This window comes from Ambystoma mexicanum, chromosome 6q (assembly GCF_040938575.1).
Source record: "Ambystoma mexicanum isolate Mex_15411 chromosome 6q, UKY_AmexF1_1, whole genome shotgun sequence".
NCBI lineage: Eukaryota > Metazoa > Chordata > Amphibia > Caudata > Ambystomatidae > Ambystoma > Ambystoma mexicanum.
Genome location: NC_090937.1, coordinates 1,034,276,027 through 1,034,301,926, shown reverse-complemented (window position 1 = coordinate 1,034,301,926; position 25,900 = coordinate 1,034,276,027). Strand labels below are relative to the sequence as shown.

Below are 25,900 nucleotides of genomic sequence, written 5' to 3'. Positions count from 1 at the left end.
TATACTATACCGTGTCCTACCTACATTCCCATGACTATTTGAAAACACTACATTTGTTATTCCCCCCTGCAGTCGCGCACATGCCTTTCCTTGCACACTATTATATTTTCCCCATTCTAAATCGTTTGGGTTGGCATGGGACATGAACGTGCATCCCAACAGAAAGCTAAATGGGATAAGGCACCTCAGTCATTCACAATGATTTTACTTGGGCCCTATGTGTTTGCGGCCAGGGTTTCTTTTGTTTGCTAAGTTGATATGCTACTTACTGGCATTTGTGTAAGGGGGTGGAACATGCATTGAATTAAAAATAATATGCATTGCATTAACATTTTTAGGTGGCAGAGTCAGCGGCCATTTTCAGCAGATGGCAATTATCGCCCTTCGAATAAAACAAGACAGCAGCAAAATATTAGTATGAGACGTCAAGAAAACCATAGGTGGGTGTCTGAGCTCTCTTACGTGGAAGAGAAGGAGCAGTGGCAGGAGCAGATTAACCATTTGAGGAAACAACTTGAATTCAGCACAAACATATGCCAAACGCTGATGCAGGACCAGCAGGTATGACTTATGATTTTTCAATCTTGCGTATTGTTTATATTGACTGTTAAACTTATATTTACCAGGCATGCTACTCATTTCTATATTGTAGATCTTTGCGATTTCAGCCCGGCCGCAGGAATATTAACTATTTTCTCCAAGAACACTTTCCATGCTTGAAAGATCAAATTTCAATACAGCACAAACCACAAATGACAGTTACCTTGTTGATCAAATATTATCACTCTCCAGTTTCCTTATTTACATTTTCTGCTCTTCAGGGGCTGGAATACTGGATCAACTGAAGATTGAAAGGTTTATAGTTTTTGAGCACATAGAGTTAAAAAATATTGTGGAAATGTGGCATGGTAATACCAATGATTAATTTCCATGATCACTATTGTTAGAATGGATTTCTAAACTCTGGTGTTTAGGAGGCCACCCTGTTGGTGAAACAGGAAACACTTCTGGGAAGATAGCCAGACCAATTTACAGTAACTTAAGTTGGAGAGTAGTCAAGGCGAAGTCACAGGAGGAGTGGGTGGTGATCTGAGGTCCTTGATGAGCATACACAGTAAGACCCCAAGAATTACCCTTAGACAGTAGTATACAAAAATATACAATTTATTAGGCCCAAGAATAAACACAAATGAATAATGAAATTCACAGTAAAAGCACTGCTCAAACACGCTTTGTAAAATATATAGTAATTTTCATCAATGCAGTCAAAGTGCAGATTCCTGCCAAAACCTGTAAGAGAAAAGCACAGGCACACTTTATAGCATAGTCTGTCTTCAGAGATTGATAACCCTAACTTCATAAGTGCAGCCCTACAATGAATGGAGACTTGTGCTCAATGTTTGATGCATATGTAAAAGCGTTCAGTCGTGCGTAAAGTCACAAAGTACAATTTCTAAGGAGTTGGCAAAGTCAGATACAGGATTCTGAACGGTGAAACAGGTTCCAAGAGTCTGGGGAGGATCTGCTACAATGAACAAACATATTCCTAACTTTCTCAGGACTTTTGGAAGTGGAAGCTAACCAAGCCAAAGAGAGGACCACAAGGGATCCTTCCTGCGTAAGACACTGGTAAGTGGTTTCAGTTACTCACCGCCCTTAGCTTGGTTCGGGTCCAAACTTAGCAGGTCTGGAGTGGGTTTGCCAGAGGTCTGATTTCCCACCCTTGGTTCGGCTTCACAGTTGCACAGGCACTGAAGGTGCAGATGTGGGTCTTGTTTAAACCAAGAGCTGTATCTCTCATCTCGGTTGCAAGACAAAGAAAACACAGATGCAGCTGGTCTCAGGGCACTTGAAGAAACACGAGAAAACAGCCTTCAGCTACCGCCACTGTAGCACAGTGACACAGGGGCACCCAACTCTCATGGTCTGACGCATGCTTCTATCTCGCTGGCCAAAACTGCTGGGATGATGACATTTGGCAAGTAAGTGCTTTACAGTGCAAGCTAGGATTCCCCAAAGGTTCGAGGCAAAACCTGTTAAGACAATGCTCCTGCATGGGTGCCAAGGTTCGAGCTCGACAGTCCACTGCATGGCCCAGGAACACTTTTGAATAAGCTCTTTTGCAGGGCAACCAGGAGGCGTCGAGAGTGATTGGTCCCACCACTCCAAGGGGTTGAAGCACCTTTGCAGGTCTTCGAAGATGGAGCCACAAAGCAGGGCTCTACCGGGACAACAGCGTGCTCAGGGTGACAACCTTCTTCTGCACAGTTCCGGATAGTCCTTGGATCCACTCAGCTCTTTTGTATACTTGTCTCCGTCTACCGGTGGATTCGGACGTGTTGCTAATATGTGGGTCTGCTTTCAGCCCCTCCCCCTCCCACCCCCCTCCCTGCACACCTCATATCCACAAGTCCCTTGAGTGTTTGCACTCAGCCGGCCAATGAGATCTGCCACACTGATGCACGCCAGCAGTGGTCCAATCAGGGACCACTGTGGCGCTCTTGCCCTCATGCACACCAGCCATCCTGGATTCAGACCAGACCATCCCTGCCCACTTCCTGGGTACCTACACATGTGACCTGCAGTAGCCCGCAAAAGACACAGCTTTAGCAGGCAACTGCATGCCCAAATAAGGAATTCCCGGGTCACCAAGACCAGGGGGAATGCCAACAGAATTCTTTTCCAAAGGAGTAGACAAAGGAACTCTGGGCACGGCCATGACAGACACTAGCCAGTCATGAGCCAAACCCAGTAAGCGTGGTATGGCTCGGTAAAAAGTTATGAAAGTATATGAACGTGCGTCTGCTGCCACCAGTCCACTCCTGTGTACACTGTCCAGCCACTACAAATTCCCTAGTGTTTGATTAGGCACCGTAAACACTAAGACCCCATTGCGCAGTACTGTAATGTACTTAGCACAATGTTAAAATGTTACCAAAAGAGGCAAAGTCAAAGAATAAGTACTCGCAGTCTGACGGACGTGTCAGTGTCCCCATAACGATGAGCAAAAGCCCAGTGGAGTGCAACTGAAGGCTGTGCTCTATTGGCAAACCTCAGCTCAGGATGCTGCAACAAAAGCCAAAAGTGAAGCAGTATGAGAGATTTTCCCTAACAACTAGTATGGGGTACCTGTTTGAGGGTAGTTATGACAGTTGTGATTGTTAAGCTTGTTGCAACATTACGTTGAGAGACAGAGCTTTGCAGAAGAGGACAGTGTGTTTTGCTTGCGTTTCTTATAATGGTCTACTAAAAACCAAGTGAGGAGCAGGATTGTTTTCTTCATTGCCGGGACTCTTGAGTGTCCTTCATTTGGACCACTGATTCAGGAGGGAGGTGGTGTAAATGGGGGTATCAATATCAATCAAGCCATGCCCTGGCTCCCGTTAGGCCCCCCCGAGAGGCTTAATGTGACTCGAGCCTTGGTTCTCTCTAGGCTTGACTATTGCAAAAGCCTCCTCCTGAATCTACTGTCTTCAACTCTGCAACCCCTCCAGATAATCCAGAATAGGGCAGCAAGACATATCCTTTGCCTTAAGCCCAGGGAACACATCTCTCCTGCACTAAGTATTCACTGGCTCCTCGTTGCTGCAATCAAATCCTTCTACGTCATCCACAAGGCTGTCTGGGCCCAGGGACCACACTATCTTCAACATTAGCTTACTAAATACTTACTAAATACTTCCCCTCTAGATCACTACGTTCCTGACTCTGCGCATAAAGCGTTTTGCTAAACGGAGGGCAGGTGGTCGTTCACTTTCTTCAGCTGGCTACCTCCTATGGAACAGCCTCCCCCTGTTATGTTATGTTATTGAATTTCTATAGCGCTACAAGCCCTAAGGCATCCAAGCGCTCCATCACAAGCAGAACAGGTCAGTGAGGACAACCAAGATGTAAGTTAGATGAAAAGTTCAGTCTTCAGGAGTTTCCGGAAAGCCAGGAGATTGCTCTCAATACGAAGTCCTAACGGTAGGTTATTCCAGGCCTTAGCCACGAGTACCGGGAAAGAACGTCCATTTCCACGGGCTTTCTTAGTCCTTGGCACCTGCAGACTTAAACTCGTTGAAGAGCGCAGATTTCTTGCCGGTTGATATATTGCGACTTTGTCCTTCAAATAATTAGGAACTGTTCCATAAATGCATTTGTGACCTAAAGTCAGCAATTTAAAGGAAATCCTGGCTGATACAGGGAGCCAATGTAGCTCCCTTCTCGCGTTAGAGGTGGGTTCATGCCTCTTCATACCGTATATTATACGTACAGAAGCGTTTTGGATTTTCTGCAATTGCTGTAAGTCTTCTCTACTAGCCCCCCCCCAACAGAGCATTGCAATAGTCAAGTCGTGGCAAGATGACGGCTCTGACCAGTTTGGCTCGGTTGTTTTCAGAGATAAGAGGGGCAACCTGCCTCAGTACTCGTAGGTGGTAGTGGGTGTTTTTCCCCCTGCGCCTTGAGCAGGATCTTCTTACATTCTAGAAGCTCCTTAAAACTTTCCTCTTTACCTCCTCCTTCCCTTCTTCTTTCTCCTGCTAATCCCACAGTTGCTATGATTGGTGTCCTGGGCCCTTATGCATCATTGGGATCCTGACCTCCCTCACCCAGTCGGCCCAGCTCCTGTCTTTCTGCACTTGCAACCTCCTCCCTGGTGACTAGCACTTACACCCCTTGCGGCTCCAGGATGTGAAGCACTCAATGTTTCTAGCATTATCTGTGGCTCACTGTTGAGCTCAGAACCCACAGCACTGACCCCACCACCCCTGGCTTCTCCCTTGCTGCACTTGCACGTTCTGAATACTCACAAGGCATAGTAGGTTGGTCCTGTTTTCCTTTCCGCCCCAACCCCCCCCCCCCTCCCACTGCTCTTATTTATTGATCTGCTATGGCATTTATAACGCGCCTATACACAAGTCTTTTTTTTCTTTATTGTATTTCCCACTCCTGCTCCATCCCTTGCCCTGTGGGCGTTTTGAAACAGTATTTTCGTATTGTATAAGCGCCTAAAAAGCAAACCATAAACCATGTTAGTTTCTTTTGCGGTCTTCAGAAGTTAGGTTGTTGTGGCATTTTGAATGTTCAGCAAGTGTTTCTATGCCAATAAAAGTTGTGATTAATCCTGCGGACTCCTCACAGAATCCTTGCCTAAAGTCTCCTCTCAGGTGGCCTGGGGAAGACAGCTGCTTCCTGATCCTAACCCTTGGGGTGGTATTAGCCGGTGGGGTCACCAGGGAGGAGCAGGCTCCCAAAGGAACAGGATGACTCAGGAGGGACGCTGTATTTACCTTCAGAGAGGTGTCTATGGTTCCAGACTATTTAATGGCTTGTTGTCACAAAGCTACCCACATTGATGATCGTGAAAACTCTCGTTATCAACAGGGGAACAATATATATGGAAGTCCAAACAGTAATAACCTGACTTGTGATGAAATCTGAAACAGCCATTGACCCTTCTAAAACACATCTTTGCAGATATTTCCAATATGCAGGGTAAATCCAATAAAGTTGAAGTTTGTATCCATGAAGAAAAAGGTAATCAGAATATTGGGAACAAGTTCCCCAATACCCTAAGTACTGGGATGAGGAAGATGGGCTCAGAGGCACTTAACGTCAGTATGCATTCTAGTGGTTCTAATGACCCAAACCTGAGCTGGGCAGTTGAATATATAGAGCCATCTCAGGTTCAGGCCATTAAAACAAGGAGGTGGAGCAGTTGTAGATGTTGCCAGCTGCAGTGGAAGAAGAAAGGAAAGTAAGCCGCCGGAGCCCCCAATGTCTTTAATGCAAATGTCGGTCCTGAGATGGTATCCTTGATTGATGGCGTTAAATGCAGAGATTGCGGAGCGGGAAGGGTTGTTGTAGCAGGCTTTCCCCTTGGAGAGAGAGGCGCTCCTTATCGCGTGCTAATTGCTGCCGGTGGCTGGCGAGCACCAGAGTGCACTGGGAGCGAGAAAAGACTCTCCTTTGCCGATTGGCGCAGGCCATGAGAAAAACAAAGCAGTCTGCCGTGCAAGAGGCAGAATGAAGATTGGCAGCGGATCGAGCGGACGCATGTGTAGACACCAGTGAGTTTACCATTGTAGGATTATCCCAGTACTCTCCGTAATCGACCGCTGGCCACTAATCATAATGTTGAATATCGAACTAGCAGAAAGAAGTCCCAGTGACGTCATAAGAAATTTATAAAGCAAGGTTATAATCATTATCATTGTTAGGTGAGATTTTGGGTAGTACCCTTAGGGTGCACTACACAACCTTGGCCTCCTGACAATAGGAACCCAACCTTTTGTAGGAGTCTGTACTACACATGTTTGAAGTGTGGTTGAGCAGCCATGCTTATGAATGTGAGTGTCCCCCAAAAATGCAGTGATATCTCCCCAATGAGAGTCAATAATGAACACGCCCCAGGAGGGAATGAGACCAGGACCAAGGGCGGGTGAGAATAAAAGTAAAGTTTATCTAAAGTCAAAATCGGGCAAGCAGAGGACTCTGCAAACTCCGAGCACTCTGCTTAAACATCCGAAAATGCATATTATATTACAAAATCACGTTATCTATGGCATGTGCTATCGTGGTCATTGGTCGACAGGGACAGGACTGTATCCATTCTGTAGGGGTGGTGCTCTCGGATTGGCTGGCATAGAACTGGTTACTTTGTGGAGCATGTGGGTCAGCTGGGCTCATCTGGATGAGGTGCAGGGTCAGGCGAAGTCCAGCCATGAAGTTATAGTCTGTCTAACATTTGCCCTTGTAGCCACACATACCTTAAACACTATTTACATGTTTTGACATGGAATAATTATATTACTAGACGTTTGACCTGGACGATAAAAGGGAGACTACATCGGTCCAGGCGCCTAATCAAATCACAATATTTTGTTGACACATTCATCAAACATTCCCTTAGATCCTTGAGAGAATGGTTTGTTTGTTAGTATGAAGAAAATATATTGTCACACATGGGATTAGTAATCTCCGGTGAGCTGGGGTGGCCAACAGATGAGGGGCACGTAACTGTTACATCAAAGGACCTTGGGGTGAGGGGGCTTGTAGCCTATATTTCTTTAAACAGAGTCTGAGGGTGCGGGCAGGTTTTATGGCAACATAGGCTGTTAGGGAGGAGGTTGTGGGCTCAGCGGAAGGGTGAGAGGTTACATTTGTTGCATTAAGGCATCAATAAAACAAGGGCCTCTGGCCATCATATCATCATGAGGGGGAGAATGGTGGGGGATGAGTGCGCGCTGTTGTGCGCGGTGCTGCTTGGAAGGGGAGAGAAGGTCCTCCGGCTTGTTGAATTTGGCCCAGTCCTATTTAGTGGGATTATGCGTGAACCATTAGAGTATAATAAAACCATGTTATCGCCACTTCATTTACAACAAATAATAAGCAGGTTCTGATTACATTGTGAACTGTGCCATCACTATTACTGTGGTCATTGTGCTGCAGAATCGCTTTATTTACATTGGCCTTGTGGCCTTGCCATTTATGTTGTACGCATTAGAGTGTTATACCATTTGAACACATTTTGCGGATATACATAATATTGAAAACCCAGTGAGCATACGGACCATACAACTTACATCATAACACAACGAGTCACTTAGCATGTCCTACATTTGTAGGATCTTTGGTAAGGGACAATGTGCAATCAACATGATCTGGCCTGACCATCTGAATCATAACTCCATGTTCATTGCAATTGATTTAGGCGTATTAAATCAACCCGCTCGTATACAACCACTGGAGGGGGTTTATAGCTTTTACTGAGGGGATGAGCATTGTGGGTGAACCAGGGAGGCATACAGTCGTGGGGTGTGTATCTGTTACATCAAAAGAGATGTGAGGTTGGGGGAGGGGATTATCCACAGTATATATCTTAAATGTAGCGTCTGCAAGTGATGAGACATGTTTGTGGAGCTGAATTGTTTTTTCCAGGCCCAAACTCTTGCTCGGTCAATCGTGGGTCAGTGGTGGATGGAGGAAGGCGAGAGATGCAGTGTTGAACTTGTAGCTGTTCGTGTCCAGTCTCCCATGAAAACAGGGCTGCTGCAGGGACGGGGCAGAGGAAATAGCTGGCTCACTGTGCACAGTTTCAAGGGAGAGCTGCAGCCTTGCAGGCTAGTTTTGCTATGAGGCCTGCTTTAACATGTACAAAATGGAGTCAATAATCTGTCCTCTGAGCTTTGCATCCGTATGTGTCGTTCTGCAGATGTTCGGCTACTCAGGCCACAGGCGCATGGGCAGCCGTAGGATGAGCATCGTGTGCAAGTGGGTTGGAATGGAGGGGAGGGGCCTAAAAGAAGTTTCCTCCCATACACTTATCTCAAGAGGGGTCAATGTGAGCAGTAGGGTTTTACACAGAGATTCACAGTGACAAGTATTCAATTAAACTCTTACACTCAAGGTTTCTTGATTAAACAATTATTCATTTAAGTCAGTTTGAATAAGCCGCCTTCAGAAGGAGCAGTATAATAGTAACACACAAATACACTCCAAAATGCACACTTAGTTTCTCTAAATCAGCAGGTACCCATTTGGGATGGCACAGAGACACTCCCTACACCCTCGGGTGACTTAAATAGTTGGGACACTGTGGACATTACTATATCACTGGTACATTTAGAGCAATACTGAGATTGCTGTCAAAGAAAAAGGGTTATTCAAATAAAACAAGAGGTCACACAAATATTCTGAAGCAGGTAGATACTTTTGAACCCCCAATGCAAAGTAAGTTAACCCTTTCCTGGAAGGAAGGTGTAAAACACACAGAGGGAGTAACAGTCATTCAGGGAGCCAGTGTTACGCTCACCTGGCTCCCACAGGGGCGTCGGTCGGACCCGGACTGCTGCGGCATCCACCCACGTGATGCGTAGTGCAGCGATGACTGACTGGATCTGCCCTCCTAATCTTGTCTGCTTGACCCGTAGAAATATTCTCCTACAAGTGCAGAGATGGTTTTAGCCACTTGTGGATTCAAGTGATAGCACCCCCACAGTCCTCCCCACTAATCACCTCTGTGCCCTCTCAGCAATCTCACCTTATATTCTTGAAGGATGAGCCCTCCATCCTGCGAAGCACGCAGGGGCGGGTTGATGACCAGTTACTTCACCGGCCTGAAGATATTGGAAGAGTTGAAGACGAATCCTGACTCCAAAAGGTCCTGGCGAAGAGCCGCAAGTACATAGTTCGTAAGAGTTCAAAATGTCTGGAATTCACTCCTGCCCAATTCCTCTTTTATCTTGCAACTTTGACAAATTGACTGCTGAAAGCACTCCGGTAAAAGTCTGTGTTATCCAACACTGTCCGGTAAATAATGCCAAGGGTTAAACTTGCTGCTTTCTCCTCTTCTTACAGGAGCGGCATAAGAAGATGTGGCGTGCTGATGAATAATACCTCCGGCGGTAAAATCAAGTAAGCATATGGCGGCTAAAGAGATTGTCTGTCTGTTCTCTCTGCTCGCCTTGTTGTTTCTTGTCCCCCTTAGGTGCCGGGATTCGGCAATGTAAAGATGGAGACAGCGCCGGATTGAAGAAATGCTGCCTGGAACGGTGAGTATGGCGCGGTGCTGCTGCTGAGATGCGACACGTTTAAAAACAAAGTCTTTCCTCTGGTTTGAAGATGAAATGAATCCAGAATCAGGTAAGAAATCAGGTAATACTCTTGTTTTAACCTTTGCTTCTTTCCTTCTTTCTAGGTGCTCCAGGTACAAGACGGGAGAGGCAGAAGGCTGGATGCTGCTGCTGGCACGGTTAACGTTACGCTGCTGGATGCAGAATAACGCGAAGCGTGTGCTGCTCTTCGGGCGTGGTTTAAATAGCCTCCAAAGTAGTCCCGGGTAGGTATTCCTCCCCGACCACACCCGAGTAACAAAATAGTCCCTAAGGTAAAGTAATCCCTTCCAGGCCTCACATGGGTTTGGATCTTCTTGCAGCATGGTCTGCATCAGGTAAGTGTGCACCTATGAGCCTGGCACCTATGGCGCCAGGACTGATGCCCCATATGAGCCTGGCGCCATAGGCGCCAGGACTGAACCCAGACAACCCCTAACAGGGGTTGCTGGGTTTTCTCAAGGCCGCATGATGCCTGCTCCCGGGGCTGATGGACGTGGTCTGGATGCCCGGGGGTATGCGTCATGACAGCCAGGCCAGCCAATGTCAATTGGACAAAAGTTTAAGTGAGCTGAAACACTTCTTGTAGGTATCTTAAAGTCTTGCACAATGTTTTAGAAGTCTTTGTAGAAAAGTAGAATCAATGTAGGGCCACAAACTGTGAGGCTTGTGAGGGGTAGAAGATGCAAGCAACTCTACAGAAGCAACCAAGACAAGTCTCAACTGAGAACAAGTAAGGCTACACAACAAGAGGTAAGTCCCCTTAGTTTTACAGTACCTTTGGTTAGAGGAAATGGTTCCAGCTGGCTTCTGTTCATTTGCAGCTCTGCAGATCCTGTTGTTCTGGGCCTTAGTAGTGGGGACAAGAGGGAGGACTTATGGGGACTCCTGCACTGCAATGGGACGGTCAGCAGCAGCAAAGGGCAAACTTCAATTTCGTGGGACTTTGCATTTTCAACTCCACGCATCTTAGCAAATAGCACCACTGCGGTTCTTGACTACCACTTTGGAGTTTCCTAGCATCTGGGGTCCAGCACTCTGTTGAGGTGGCTCAGGCTCTGTCAGTCCTGCTTCCTGGTTGTCCGGAGGATCGTCCTAGAAATCCGGTCCAACTTAAGTGATGCACCCAACCTGGTGTTCCTCTCCCTGACACTTTGGTTCCAGCAGCAGCAGCCACCTTCGAGAGGATGTCCAGAAGGGGTCACTTTGGAGTGGATTGGTCCCACCAACTTAAGGGGAATAGTCGTCCTTGCAGGGCTTCTCTAGTCGAGGCGAATTCAGAGCTTCAGCACAGCAGCAGGGCTTCACCGGGCAAACCAACAGTCCAGGAGTTGCAGCAGGCGTCTCTTCCAAGTTTTATTCAGATTCCTTCGTCCAGTTGTCGACTCTGCCTTCCAAGCCAAAAAGCTTTGCCTTTTATGCAGGTTTGTCCCATTCATTCCAGCCTAGCTGTCAATCACCCAGCAGGGTGGCTGTCCTCCAAAGACAGCCAGTCAGCCTATCACCTTTGGGTGCATTCCTGTGACCAAGGGGATTAAGCACAGGGAGTTTCAGGCACCTCCCTCACTTCCTGCCCCCGCCAGACATATTGGAGCCAGAGGCGGGCTTCACTTGTGAATCCCGCCAAAGACAAAATGAGCAAAGGGAACAAACCTAGTTTGGCGCATGGAGTAAATCTCAAGTAGGACTGTTCCAACAAAAAATGGCAAAAAAAGAAGACTGGGGCCATTTTGACAAAATGGGCTCCCGTGGGTGCTTTACTGCAGCTGCGAACGCAGCCTGCGGTAAAAACACACAACGGTAGTTAAAAGTAAACCTCTGCCACCAGCCATTAACTGTGGAAAGGGTAACAAAAATGTTACATGAGAAACTAGACAAAGGGGTTACTAAGTAACCCCTCCAGCACCCTATTGTAAGATAGTGTGTGCAGGGTCTAGAAAGTTACAATTGTAGGTCAAATCAATTTCCTTTTACTGCTTTTGAAAACAGTAGTTTATCCAAGACAAGGTATTTAAACCTTTGGGAGATCTGAAAGGCTTCCCTGTGCCACTGCACTGAAGGTATTGTGTGCCACACTGAAGGTGTTGTGTGCCACAATGTAAAAAGTTGTTGCCTATGGAGTTTGTCGGACTCCTAACCCAAAAGAAACGGTGTTCAAATCACAGAAAAACACATGAGAGAGTGGGAAAAAGGTCTCACTCTCTCCAGGTTAAAAATTAGTAAGTCCTAGAGTCCAGCAAAAGTGCTGGGTGCTCTAAGGTAGAGATGAATTAGCATATTTATGAGAATTCTCCCTAACAATCATTCCTCACGGACCCCCAGACGTAGGGACAGGAGAATTTAATCCACCCCTGGATGAATCTTCTTACTCCAGTCGGTCATACTTTCGGAAGAAACCATCAGCATTTTGGCGATTACACACTGATCTGTGTTCTATGGTAAAATCAAATCACTGAAGGCTGATAGACCAGCTTAACAATTTAGGACGTTCCCCCTTCATCTGTATTTTTTGGTTTTATTAGTTATATCACATTTAAACCTTTAACATGACTTCATATCCATTTTACTACAGATACAACTTCATTCAGTCTGCAGGCAATACAGGAGTCCACGTATTTTTACTAAAAGCAGCTTCTATCCCAAAACTGCTAACTCCACCAATTCTAGGGCCGCGATCGTTGCACCAATTTTTTCAGCCATCACCAGCCCCTCCCAGCATTCTTCCTTAGTCTTCAGTTCATATAGCCCCACATACTCTCCCAAGTACATAGTTCTGCTTGAGGTATGTCCCGGGCAATTTAATATGAAATCCTTTGTCTCCATTTCTTCCTGAATTTCACAGAAGCGTCAAAATGCCTCCGGGTGCTAATCTCTTTTCTTAATAACAGAACCTCTTTTGTCGGTAATGTATTTGATCTGCATCTCATTAACAGGTCTCAGTAGTGGGGTGACAGAAACCTTTTTAGATATTTCGGCAATTGATTTAATGTCTTCAGTTCTCAAATTGAGTCAAAGACGTAGGTACTATTAAACCTCAACTCCAGGGTTTCAATCCAGTTTTTTCCCTGTAGAATTTTCTTTACTTTGGAGGGGTTATTTATTAACACTTCCGCTTCAATGTCATTCGCCTTCAGGAATTCACTGCAGCGATTTCTCTAAAGCCTCAAGTACCTATCTTTCAGATCTGTTATTATTCACGATCTCAAAAGGTACCGCTGGAGTAGTTATACATTTTCCAAAAAGGGCGATTGTTTTCCACATAGTAATTGATCCCAACGATTCAAGTCAAAGTTCATGTCTAATCATATATCCTGGTAATGAGTGGGGTAATCTCAAGATCTTTTTTCCAAAAATAGGCCTCGCACACTCCCCAAATCTTCCAGGAAAGATTTAATAATGTCTCTGATCCATATGTTAGGACCGCCACCACCTTTTGTTTGTAGAAAGTCCAGATTGGAATCATTGAAATTTCCCATAACGATTCTGGATGGCTCTCCCCTCATTAGTCTCTCTGATCAGGTAGTTTTGTCCCTGTTCGTTGATATTCTTATTTATCCTGATTCCTAAATATATTCTAGAGTCCACTTTTTCCAATTTTTGGCCATTGATTGATCAACTAAAGGATTTCCCCTTTTCTCTGGCCCTCGAGCTGATGCCATTGTCATGATTTTTGATTTCTTTTTGTTCGCCTTCATCTCGTTTCATCAAGATGAGTTTTAAAGGCATCTAGTCGTCTTTGCAGACCAATTTCTGTCTGGTCTATAAAGACCAGATCGTCCACATATAGGATCCATGGGATTACCCCTTTGTTCATTTTCGGTGGAAATGCTCGAATTTTTTTTTTGGGATTCACCCATATCTGCCATATAGAGGACAAATAGAAATGGGGCCAGGGCACACCCTTGTTTTATTCCTCTGAGTTTGTATCTTTCTCGAAAGGGATCCTTCTCGTGTCAGCCAGACCCGGATTGTAGTAAATTCCATTCTTTTAGTTTCATCCACAAGCGTTCACGGCAAACTGTATCAAACGCTTGTTCCAGGTCCATAAATCAGAGATGGACCTTGGTGTTTGATGCAATCGCTCGTATTTTAAGTAGGTTCAGGATAAATAGATTTAACAAAGTGCCTACCCCAGGATTGAAGGTCGTCTGTCTTGGGTCGATCTTAGTTCTTAAGATTTGTGTAAATAATGAGGTGATCAGATCAGTCCAACTTTCCTCATTTTCCTTTAAGACATAGTTTGAAATGCGGTCGGGACCGGCTCCCTCGATGAACTTAGGTTTTCAATCATTCTTAGGATGTCACCCCTGTCAAAGTCAATATTCCATGCAGTCCGATTGTTGCTTGCCTCTTCACCACATTTTTCTTCTTGAATAAAGCAGGATAATGCTCTACCCAACTTTCTTCTGATATATGTGCTATGTCAGTAGCTGCTTGGAAATAGTTTCCATGATTAATAATATCCCATAGGTTTCTGCTATTATTTGTACTAACCGCAGCTAGCATTTTTTCTGCTTCATGTTGGGCTCGGCTCTCTCGAGTGGTTTTCCGCCAGTTCTTGTATCTTTGTTTACATTTCCGGATCATTTCCTGTTTATCCCAACATTCAGTTCTAGTCAACATTTTTAATTTGCTTTTATAATCTTTACTGTTTTGAACTAGGGTGCCATCATAGGCATGTTTCCTTTCTATTGATGGTTTCTTGTGTACTCCTTTCTTTATTTCAAATTCCTTCAGCATCCACCTATATCCCACCTCTTCTGGGTTTTCACGCACATGGCTATCGTATTTCTTAACCAGTCTTGGTAATTCCTTCTGTTTTATCCGTAGTCTATTTAACCCCCAAGTGACTTCGACTGGACTCGTCATCTGAACCCTCTATGGGTGTTGTTCCAATCCTCAACAAATCATGGTCACTTTTTATTGTTTTTGTACCTCAAAGGACTTAATCCATTGAGATAATTTTTCCAAGACGAAGCAATAGTCAAGACAAGCTTTAGACATGCCCCTACATCAGGTATCAGCTCCCTGGAGATCTACGATGGTTTAGGCGTTTAGCATCCTCAGATCACTGATTTTCATTTCATTTATCCAACATAGAGATCCTCCCTTCAACTCACTCTGTTATCGGCTTTCCACTTTTTGTTAATAATTTTATGTTCAAATAGTTGCAGATCATAATTAGCTGATCTTTTTCAAGCAACTTTGATCTGTCCAACTCTCTCATTATGTTTTCCAAATAAGAATCTGTGTGCGGTTTGTTTTCGCTCCAGTATGTATTTATTAGTAGAAGTTTGAGTAGGCTGTTTTCTAGTTGTTTTTGTAGCTCCAATATTTGGACTTAGGGATTCAGAATTCGATGTTCTATTACATTTAGTCCACACTCCATTTTGACCAAGGTTATAAGTCCAACATATGGTCTACCTTTCACACCTATCTTGACCGGGTTTATATAAACCTCATAGTTTTCACAGGGGTTTCGTCCTTACCCATGTTTCCTGTAGGCATAGGATTTCGTATTGATCGAGGAAACTATCCTCTACTGAATAGAGATGTTTGAAACCACGTGTTCCATGATGCTCCCGCCATCCATGACCAGTCTTGAACTTGTTCTCTGCACTGAGCTCTTGATTTTAGTACTTTTATTTGCTTTCTAGAGTGATCAATGGTGAAACTTAAGGTTTTTGTGATGCTCATGCTCAATGGGTTCATCAGAATCTTTGTTAGCCACCTTCAGGGATTCTCCTTTCCTTTCTCTCTGTTGATTTGGATTGTCTTCTAGCTTCTCCTTTCCCTGGTTTTTCCAGATTTAATGATTTCTTCGTCTCTTTTTTTTGTTTACTTCAGTATGTAGTTGTCTCATCTTAGATTCCTTTCTTACGAACTTCGATGCTGCATTTCCTTTCATAGTTCTGTCAGTATCGCTCGGTTTTGAATTCCGATCCCTGTAATCAGTCATTTCATATCCATAATGAACTAATTCATGTCTCACTTCCAAGAGCATATCTTTAATTTTAGGCGCTGTCAGGTGCAGAATTACTGAATCCATCCTACGCTCATTTGCAAATTTCACTATTCGAATATCGTTTGATATATTTCCCAATTACGGGATTTGTCTCGGGAGCTTCATAACTTTTTCTCTATTCAGGATTATCTTTTTAGGAGGATTTGAAATATTCTCTAGGCTGATCTTATAAACATCCACTTCTCTCCGGGGGTGGCTTTTGTTACATTGTCGAACTTCCTGTTGGACATATGATTCCTTGTGTTTTCGATCAGAAGTTTCCCTGTCCCTACGTTCTCCGTCACTACCCTTTATGGGTCCATTAGCCACCATCTTATGGATTGCCATTTCTTCTTTTATACAATTCTTTCTTTTGTTTTCCAATGGTCTAAAGTTGGCTGAGTTGTTTTCTTTCTCACTATCCTTTTTACTATCTGCTTTCCCTTGATTTGTTTCTCCTTTGTTTAAATTATTGATATTTTTTCTTTCCTTTATTGGTGTCACATTTGCTTTTGATCTCGCCATCAAGTCTCACAATTTTCCCCTCAATGTCTTCCTATTCTCCAGAGCTGAGGTCTCTCCACTCGTCCTGTCTTTTTTCTATGGCCTCTGTCAGATCACTCGGATCAGCTTCTGATTCCACATCCTAGGGCTCAGTGTCATCCCTTATTGCTAAGAGTTCTTCAGCTCTATTTGGGGCCACTGGATCCTCTCTTATGAACATTTCCATTCTCTCTTTTGTTGTGCATTGGTTTAATTCCAATTTAGGGGGAGATCTTACATTCCTTAAACGCTCTTAACCCATTTAGCTTCCTTTGAGGAGGGCTTTCATGTTATTTAATTACTTCTTTGATTCCTTCATTTCCTTTGTGTTAGGGAGGCTTTCATTTGGCTCAGGTTTTCTTTTATTTCCTGTTTTTGTAGTTTCCAAGATCGCTACACCTTGGAATATGGGAAAATTCATTTTAGACGGATTGTCTTTGGTCTGCAAATTATCAGAGTTTTCATTATTCTTCATCACTTTTTCCTTGGACCCTTTTTTTCACTGAATTGAGATCTAACCCATCATTCCCCTCAATCATTATGGGTGGATCACTTCTGTCATTTGAAGCATTTTTCATTCCTGAACTGGTCACTTGGGACGATTTTCGGTGTAAATGTACTTGTCTGTTCATTGCAGGTTCCGATACATTTTGACCAAGACTGTTCTGCAGATGGAGATCTTCTTCAGCTTTTTTGTGGCATTGTCTCATCCACTTATCCTCTACAATCGCCTCCATTAATTGTGACTTGTCATTAGCTTCTCTTCTGGCCATATCGCAGAGGCAGTTTTGCCATGTGTTAGTAAGTTCAGCTTCTCTATCAAGCCTCTGTTCGATTTTCTTCGAGAAGCATTCTAATTTTAGCAGATGATCAATTCTTCTCATTTCCCGTCTGAAGATCTTGTAGTGAGGTATTTAAGGTCTCATACAGCTTTAGGAATGGGGACATTGGTATTGTTAATGCCACCATAACTGTGTTCTGTATATGAGCCAAGTCAATCTCGGTTTTATTTTTGTTATTTTTTATTTGTCAGTGGTGACAAGGTCCTCCCCTGCTGGATTCTCGTTTATTGTACTCTGTTAATTCTATCTCTACTAACCGGCTCGCTGAGACTAACATCAATTTTCTTCTGATTATTTACTTCATGGAGTCGTTCTTACAACGGGAAGGCTTTACAGTGGTCTATAGATCTCCGGATTGTTTGGATCTTCTTATACGGCATCTGTAATACATTATGTAATGCAGCTATTTTCTCGTTTATGAAGGATAGGCTTTTTCGTTTTTCTCTGGCAATCCTTCCAGTTAAAGCAGTAATATCTTGAATACTTTTTTCTGCTAATGCTGAGTTTGAGTTGTTTCCATTGTTTAGCTCTTCGCATCTCACTTTAGCTTTTTCTCTGGAGTCTTCATGGGGTGAGGAGTCAACTTTTGTTATATCTCTGGACACGGTTCTTGTTCTTTAAATTCTCAATAGTAGTATGGCCATGCCCCTCTTTTTTTAAGTCCTCCAACGCCAGGTCTGGACCAGTTTCGACTTTCCAGACCTTTTTCTTGTTCATTAGATCTTTTAATAGTCCGGGTTTGTTTTTCTGAGTCATCCCAATCATCGAGGTCCTCCCAATTGGACTCTCTGTATCACTAATTGTAACAACCATGATTCTGGGTTCGAATTGATCTGGGCACCGGCTGATATTCGTTATGCCACCGGTCAGAGCTGGACAAGTGTGGCGATCATTAATCCCCTCTTTGGACTTTTCCTTACTTCCCCATGCTGAGGTATTCTGCTTTTCCGTTATTTCCGTTATTTCCGTTTTTTTGTTAGCATCTACTTGAGTTAGAGGGAAGTAGGGCGCGTTCGACAGAGAGGCCTCGTCTGCTCCCACTTCTTTCCGACTTGAGGATCCACCTCTTAGATAATTATTCATTTGTTTCTTCTCTAATTCTGTATCCGGTATTTTCTCGTGATCCCTTTTGGGAGCTGTTTCTGATTTTCCACTCGGGAGTCCACTTATAGGTTCACATAGTAAGAGAATCAGTTCTCTTTCATCCTCTTTGGGATACATTCATTTTCAGCTGTTGCCTTGTTGTTCCCTGAGGGGATCATGGTGTGCTTTTCATGACTTGATCCCTCCATCGCGCTTGGAGGTCGGGTCTCTTGAACCCCTATGCTCATTATCTCTTTCCTCTCTTCATTGCTAGTTAATTGTTTATGTGCATCAGTTTGCGCAGAAGCAGGGCAGGGCATATCAATCACTTGATCATTCCCGGTTTCTTGTTCCAGCTCTGTTTGGCAGCCAATAGTTTCCCCATTCCTTTCTGCCGTACGTTGATCATTCACTAGTACCTGCTCAATTGTTCTATCATTTAGCTCCACCAATGCCAATATCTGTAGTAAGTGATTATTAATTTCTAGCTCCCCCCCCACGCCCTCTGACCCAGGTATCGACGCCGGTATCATTTTATCATGGCCTGCATACTGCAAGAAGTCAGGTGCGTGGGTTAATGTCAAATCCCGGTTATATGTTCGTTGGTTTGCCAGGGCCATAAGTGGCGTCAGTAGGGAAGATAGACGCTGTCTCACCTGCTTTCTTGTTCTGGCAGCTGTCGGTCGATCCATACTTTCAGTTCCAGTTTGAGGCTTTTCCCGGGCTTGTCTCATTGTAGTGCAGCTCCTCTCAATAAAGGCTTCTATTTCCCTTGCTGGTAAGGATTCTCGCACCCCCCCCCCCCGTCCCGAACAACACCACGTTGCTGCCACTTTTGCGTGCGCAGCAACGTCAGGACCGCCTCCAGGCTAGTTAAAGGTACAGCAGGCAGTAGATATTACAAACGCCGAACACCACTTTGCTGCTACTTTCTGCATTAACCATCTCTAGGGTTGGTGGTCTGTTTGAATTACAAAAGTAGATCCATGCAAGTATGGTCTAAACTTCTTCAAAGACCACACAATGGCAAAACATTCACGTTCTATGGTTGCCCACCTTGTTTCAGGGTCCTTCAGTTTCCTACTAATGAAGCAGATAGGGTGTTCCCTGCCTTTCTCATCCAGCTGACTCAGAACTGCACCTATAGCTGTATTGGAAGCATTGGTTTATACAATGAAGGATTGGTTGTAGTCAGGAGCTCTTTAAGACTGGAGCTTGACAAAGAGCTTTCTTAAGTCCTTCAAATGCCTTGGTGCACTCCTCCTTCCACCTGACCTTCTTGGGCAATTTGGGTGAGATCACCACATTTAAGGGAGAAGCTGTGGTCCCATAGTTTTCAATGAAGTTCCAATAGTAACCTGTGAGACCTAGAAAGGCTCTCACTTGCGTTTGAGTAGTAGGGGGGCCTAGTCTTGTACAGCTTGCACTTTGCTAGGCAATTGTCTGATTTCACCTCCTTCTACCTCATGTCTAAGGTAGACCTCTTTACTCTGACCAATGGGATATTTACTTGCCTTTATGGTCAGATTGGCCTGCTCAAGAGCCTGCATATAGATGCCTCCATTTGGCTGAATCCAGCCCTAAAAAGCCAAGGGAAGGTTTTTTTCTGGCCAGAGTGGTTCCTGGCGGGTATGAGGTACCTCAGTGATCTCATTGATGGAGGAAGATGGATCCCGTACGCACAGCTGTGCCGGATTTATGATATGGCTTTTAGTTCATTCTCTGAGTACAGAAAGTTGAAAGGTATTGTCACTGCTAGTCTTGGTGGTGATGATTTATTGGAACCGAATACGGCCTGGTCTATGTTGCAGTTATGTGGAAGTGCAGCTCAACCTGCTGCCACGATGTACGGATTCCTGAAATCATTCAGGAAGGGAGATTCTAGGCTGCCAGTTATCTGGGTAGAGGAGTTAGGAGAAGAAATAGATGTCTATTGGCGGCGCTGTTGTGAAAATACCCGATTGGTAAGTCTAGATTGGAGTTTTAGAGCATCGCAAACGAAATTGCTCTTTAGGTCCTATTGGACACCAGTTTGGTTGTTTAAGAGACATCTCATGGACAATGAACTCTGTTGGACGTGTAAGGGTGCTAGAGGTTCCCTTAGTCATCTGATGTGGTTTTGTCCTAAGACATTCTGGGAGTGCATATGTGAGAGGTTGGGCCTGTTTTTGAGTTGTATGGTTCCCCTCTCTGCTTCCTTATTGATTCTTGGGGATATTTCAAAGGTTGATGATATCTCCTTTGGACAGACGACTTGGATACTCTGCACCAGTTTGATCGCCAATAGGATGATATTGAGACTATGGAAATCAAGCAGCTCCCTTAACATCGATGAATGGGTAGATGAACTATTGACTGTTTCATCATATGAGAAGACAATTTACAAGAATGCGGTTGATGTTGAGAAATTCTGGGACATTTGGAACGGGTTCCTGGAGGTCTACAGTTGAATTTAAGTCTCTGTAACTGAAATATGCTCTTGATGTGTTCATTAATACTCGTACCCTTTTTTGATTCTACATTGCTGGATTCATTTGCTAATTGTTTCCTGGTTTTTCTGTCCTTTCTGGGTTTGAGTTCCTTTCTTTAATTTTTTCTTTTCCACCTGGCTTGTCTATTTTTCTCATTTGCGAATTGGTTTTCTATGTATTGTTCATTATTTGTATTTGCATAGGAAATGTGTTGTTCACTTATGTCATTTGTATTCTATAATGTTGGAATAAAAATGGTTCAATCAAAAAGAGCCTGCAAAACATATCCTAGGTGATCACTATGTTCTTTCCAAGTAGGGTTGAACACTGCAATGCAATCCAAGTATGCCATGCAGAAGTCCTCCATCCCAATCAGAACATGATTCACTATGCTTTGGAATGTAGCAGGTGCATTCTTTAGTCCAAAAGGCATTACCTTAAACTGGTAGAGGCCTGCCGTTTTCTCCTTGGCATGGTCCGTCAGAGCTATTTGCCATTAGCCTGAGGTTAGGACAAATGTACTGAGGAACTTGGCTGAACCAGGTTTAGCCAGCAGCTCATCTGTCCTAGGTAAAGGATGGGCATCAGTCGTGGTGACTGCATTAAGAGCTCTATAGTCCACACAGAATCTCAACTCTTTGGATCCTGCCTTTGGCACTAGTACTACTGGACTAGCCCATGGACTTGTAGATGGCTCTATTACCCCAAGATCAAGCATCTTCTTGACCTCTTCCTTTATATGGGTTCTTACATGGTCTCACATTCTGTAACCCCTGCTCTTAACAGGGAGACGGTCACCAGTGAGTATATCATGCTGGCGCCAAGGGGTCAAGACTGGTGTTAGTGAAAACAGGGAGGCAAACTGATTCAACAGAGCTTGCCACTCCTCCTGTTGTTGCAGAGTCAGATCAGAAGAGAGATTAACTCCCATCTTTCCAGCTAAAGGTTGTCCCCTGAGGTCAGTTAGAGGCTCACTCTCCTCCTCCTCTTGAGGAGAGGCTAGAAACAAAGCTCACAGTTCTGGTCTAGAGACATAGTCCTTTAGGCGGTTGGTGTGAAAGAGCCTGGGGGCCTTCTTGGGATTGCCAGAGTCCACCAAATAATTGACCTCTCCAAGTTTGCCCACAACCTTGAAAGGTCCAATCCATTTGTACTGTAAGGCCCTCTGTCTTGTAGGAACCATAACTAGAACTAGCTGGTCTTGAGTAAACAAGTTATCTGAAGCTTCTGTCATCATGTGCGTCATTCTCCTTTGGAGACCTAACACATAGTGAGTGTCTATCACTGCCTTGAGGGAGTAGCACTCTCCAACCCTTCCTTGATTAGGGCCAATGGACCTGTAACTGGATGGAGGAGCTTAAAGGGGCTGAAGCTAACCCCTTCTTGAGGGACTTCTCTATAAGCAAAGAGAAGGCATGACATTAGAAGGTCCCACTTTCTTCTAAGGGGTTCTTCTAAAGCACCTATCATGCTCTTCATCGTTCTGTTAATCCTCTCTGCCAACCCATTGGTCTGACGATGGTAGGCTGTTGAGAACTTATAGGTCACTCCAGTTTTTCCACATGGTCTGCATATAGTGGGACCCCTCCGTCTGAGATAACCTCCTTAGGAAGTCCAACCCTGTTAGAAATACCAAGGAGGGCTTTAGCCACTGCCTGAGCAGTAACAGTCTTCATATGTATGGCTTCAGGTGGGAGGGCGTGGCTTGCCGCCATGTAGAGAAGTCAAGCTTCGTGTCGCTCCGCTCGATGCGTCCATTGATTAGCCGTAATCATATGCTATAAACTTGAAAATCGGCTAAAAAAGCTCCACGCATGCCAACATCTGCCTGGGGCACCTGCGGAAGAAGGTTGAAATGCCTGCGACTAGCCGCTGGGTCGCTAAACCGTGAGAAAGGGTGCTATGCGCTAGAGAAGATGGCGGCCTCCGTGTGATCCGGCCCCCCCGCTAGACCCAGCACCAAGACTGCGGGCGCCGCAAGCCCGCCTTGACCCAGGAGCACCGGAGGCCCGCTGAGGCGATCGCACACCCTAGGTTACGGGCAGTGAGCAAAGCGTGCTGGGCATGCAAAGACCTGCACCCGACCGCCTGTGCCCTGCGCCCCCGAGGGCAGAAGGAACCAAGGCAGACGCCGGCCAGGCTGGCCGCAGGCTGGGAGTACTCGGTGATGAGAGAGGCCAAGGCGGAAGCTCCGGCGACAAACTCCAGGGAGGTTGCGATCGCCACGGCCGCCCAGCACAACACGCCAGTTAGCCGTGAGAAGCCGGGGCCAGGGACCCGACAAGCCCCGCCAGACACTAGAAGGCACAGGGCGCAAACCCTGCTGTGAGGACTCTGCACGCACCACTGCGCAGCGCGAAGTAACAGCCCTATGGACCCACACAAGTGCTGGGCAGCGCACCCCGTGGCCCCCACACGGCAGCCCAGTGCGGTCACCAACGATCCTTCGTAACCACGCATCTGGCCCTGCACCAAACCCCTCACCTGCCATGACAGCGCTGAAGTGGCCGGTAACCCGGGCGAGCGCACCTGGAAGCACGTAAGTGGCACCTGCAGATGAGGGGTTAGGAGTCGTAGGGGAGGGGAGACGCAGATAACCCCTGCTGCTGCCACAAGCCACGGGCCACCTCACGTTGCGCCCAACACCTGACTGCACGCAGCAGCACTGGGTAGTTCGCGAAGACCCCTCGCGAATACGGAGGCTGGTCACGGGGAGGAGGGTGGCAGTGTTGCACACCACTGACCTTACGCTGAAGCCCCCACACGCCCCACCGGGTGACCAAAGACTAGGAGCGCCAGATCTGCAGTGAGGAGCCCCGCAGATGCTACAGCCCCTGAGCAGCTGGTACACATGAGCGCCCCAGACCACAAAACACCCCGCCAGGGGCCGCGCCCCGCGTGGGACAGTGCACTGAGCGCTACGCCACCCACAGCAACACGGTGAGGCCACCACAGAGACTCACAGGGATGGCCAGCGTATGGCCTGACATAAGCGTGGTTGGGGCATCGAGATAGGCCGTCCCCCTTCCTTCCTTGAGCACTGGAGGAACAACTCCGGGACACCCCACCAATCAAGCCAGGAGAGGCTCACCCTGAGTGCCCAGCAAGCCGACAGAGCGGTCTTACCCCTGGCATCACGTTGAGAATCCCAAGTCACTCCATAGGAAGAAACGTGCAACATGGTGTGTAAGATGGGCCCCTGAAAGCCCCAACGCGGCTCTGCCACTGCCCTAACCACCACAACCATCTCTGCCAAGTCGACAGATGGATCAGCCGGGCGCGCCCGCCCCCAGAGCAATGACCACAAAAGGCGCTCCGAGCAAGCACAAACAAACCACCACGGAGAACTTTGCGGCCACTACGGCGCTCAGACCTGACGCCGGCACCTCCTGCGATGAGTCACCAAACACTGAGCCCCCGTAACCGGCGAACTCGCAGCTCTTGGAGGCCATCCGGACCCTCCAGAAAACCATGGAGAGCAAAATTGACGCCGTCGCAATTGACCTAAATATATTCCCCAAAATGTGCGCTCCATCGCCTGCAGAACGGAGGCCCTGGAAACCCAAGTGCGGGACAATACTGAATCAAAGACCCAGCTCCTGAAAGAGGTGGACGCCCTGACACAAAAGGTGAAAATCCTAAAAGACAGGGCTGACGAGGCAGAAGGGCGGGCCCGCAGAAATAATATTAGAGTTATTGGCCTTCCCGAGGGCATCGAAGGCAGCGCCCCCACTAACTACGTCGAAGACCTCCTACTAGAGGAAATCAGAGCTGGGAAACTCTACCAGGGCTTCACCATAGAGAGAGCCCACCGATCCCTCGCCAAGCGGCCACCCCCTGTATGCCCACCCAGACCAATAATAGCCAAAGTGCTTAATTACAAAGACAGGGAAACTATCCTCTCCTTATCAAGATCAGGCGGCTGCATACAAAGACTCCGGTAAGGTTGCCATTTACCCAGACTATACTCTACAGGTCCAAAAAAGCAGAACCCAATTCACCCACACCAAAGCTAGATTGAAAAAACCCAGGCCTATGCTACATGCTCCTGTACCCAGCTAGATTAAAAGTCCTGCACAACAACAGAGCATACTTTTTCGACACGCCTGCCGAAGCCACCAAATGGATGGACAAGGAGCAGATACCAGACCTGGAACTACAACAGCGGAAACCACGGCAAACTGCATCATGAGAAATCACTCCAGCACCCCCAGGCAGTGCACACCTGATACACCGAACCATGTTATGAAATGCAGCAACCTTAACTTGATTGGAGCCACTCTAGACACGAACGGCTTCACAATAGACACCATCTGAGGCAAACCTACTCTTACCCTCAGGAACAGTTTGGGTAGTTTGGGTAGTTTACCCGCCCGTAGGGCACCAATAGACCTAGGTCGAATGGAGCGGAAACCGGACAGTCAGAACGAGGGGAACCTCGCTAGACTAGTTTTACCAAAGGTTAAGTTAATGTTTAGTGTTCAAAGGGAAGGGAGCCCCCACTCTGGGGACCCAGTTAAAGTTGTAAACGTAATGTACCAAGACCACCTACTGCAGAACTGTTGTGGAACACACCAAGTCCTCCCGAGGCAACACAACCGATCAAGCCAAGCGACTGAGCTACCTCCCGGGCCACCCTCATGCCCACAACCGCACTCAAACACCGCGTCCACACTTTCATGAAACGTCATAAAGTCGGAGTCGCCCTGCTGCAAGAGACCCACCTAAACGCACCCAAGCTAGCTGTGCTGGTCAAAGTATGGAGAGGAACCCTGGTGGGCTCCACATACTCCACGTACGCTAGGGGAGTCTTAATTTGGATTGCCCCTTCTGTCCCCAGCAATCTGACCCACACTAAAACCGACAATGAAGGCAGAATGGCCCTAATACAAGGCACCATTGAAGGAAGGGCCCTATGCTTGATTAGCACCTAAGCTCCTAATCACGCCGCCACAGTCTTCTTCCACTCGTTGTGCACCCGTCTCAGCCCATGCAGAGAAAGCATAATAATTTGGGGGGGCGACCACAATTGCACCCAGGACCCCTGCATCGACAGATCCGACAACAAACCTGTCCGCCCTTCCCCGTCTGCCAAAATATTGAACGTCCTTGCGCACCAATTCACCTTGAAAGACCTATGGAGAGAACAGCACCCGGTGTTAGGCAGAAACCTGTGCAGTTCCCTTAGGGAACACTGCAAAAGATTTAGGACTACAGGTGTTAGCAGTAAACCCAGTTGGTAGCAGTCTGTACCACCCAGATTTACCTGGTAGCTGTGGCTGAGCAGTCAGACTTCCCTCAAGAAGAGTTAGGCAGTATGCAAAGTATACACAATAGGCACTCAGACACAATAATACAAGC

The 25,900-nt window shown here is 46.1% G+C and overlaps 1 protein-coding gene across 5 annotated transcripts in view; it reads left to right on the top strand.

The window, feature by feature from the left end:
• PCM1 (pericentriolar material 1) overlaps nucleotides 1-25,900 on the top strand; it is a 2,166,942-nt gene that overhangs the window by 1,011,115 nt on the left and 1,129,927 nt on the right. For all 5 annotated transcript variants that reach the window (XM_069631563.1, XM_069631561.1, XM_069631564.1 and 2 more), the window contains one exon: nucleotides 339-561. In XM_069631563.1, coding sequence (XP_069487664.1) covers nucleotides 339-561 — 223 coding nt within the window. The remainder of the gene's footprint in view (nucleotides 1-338; nucleotides 562-25,900) is intronic.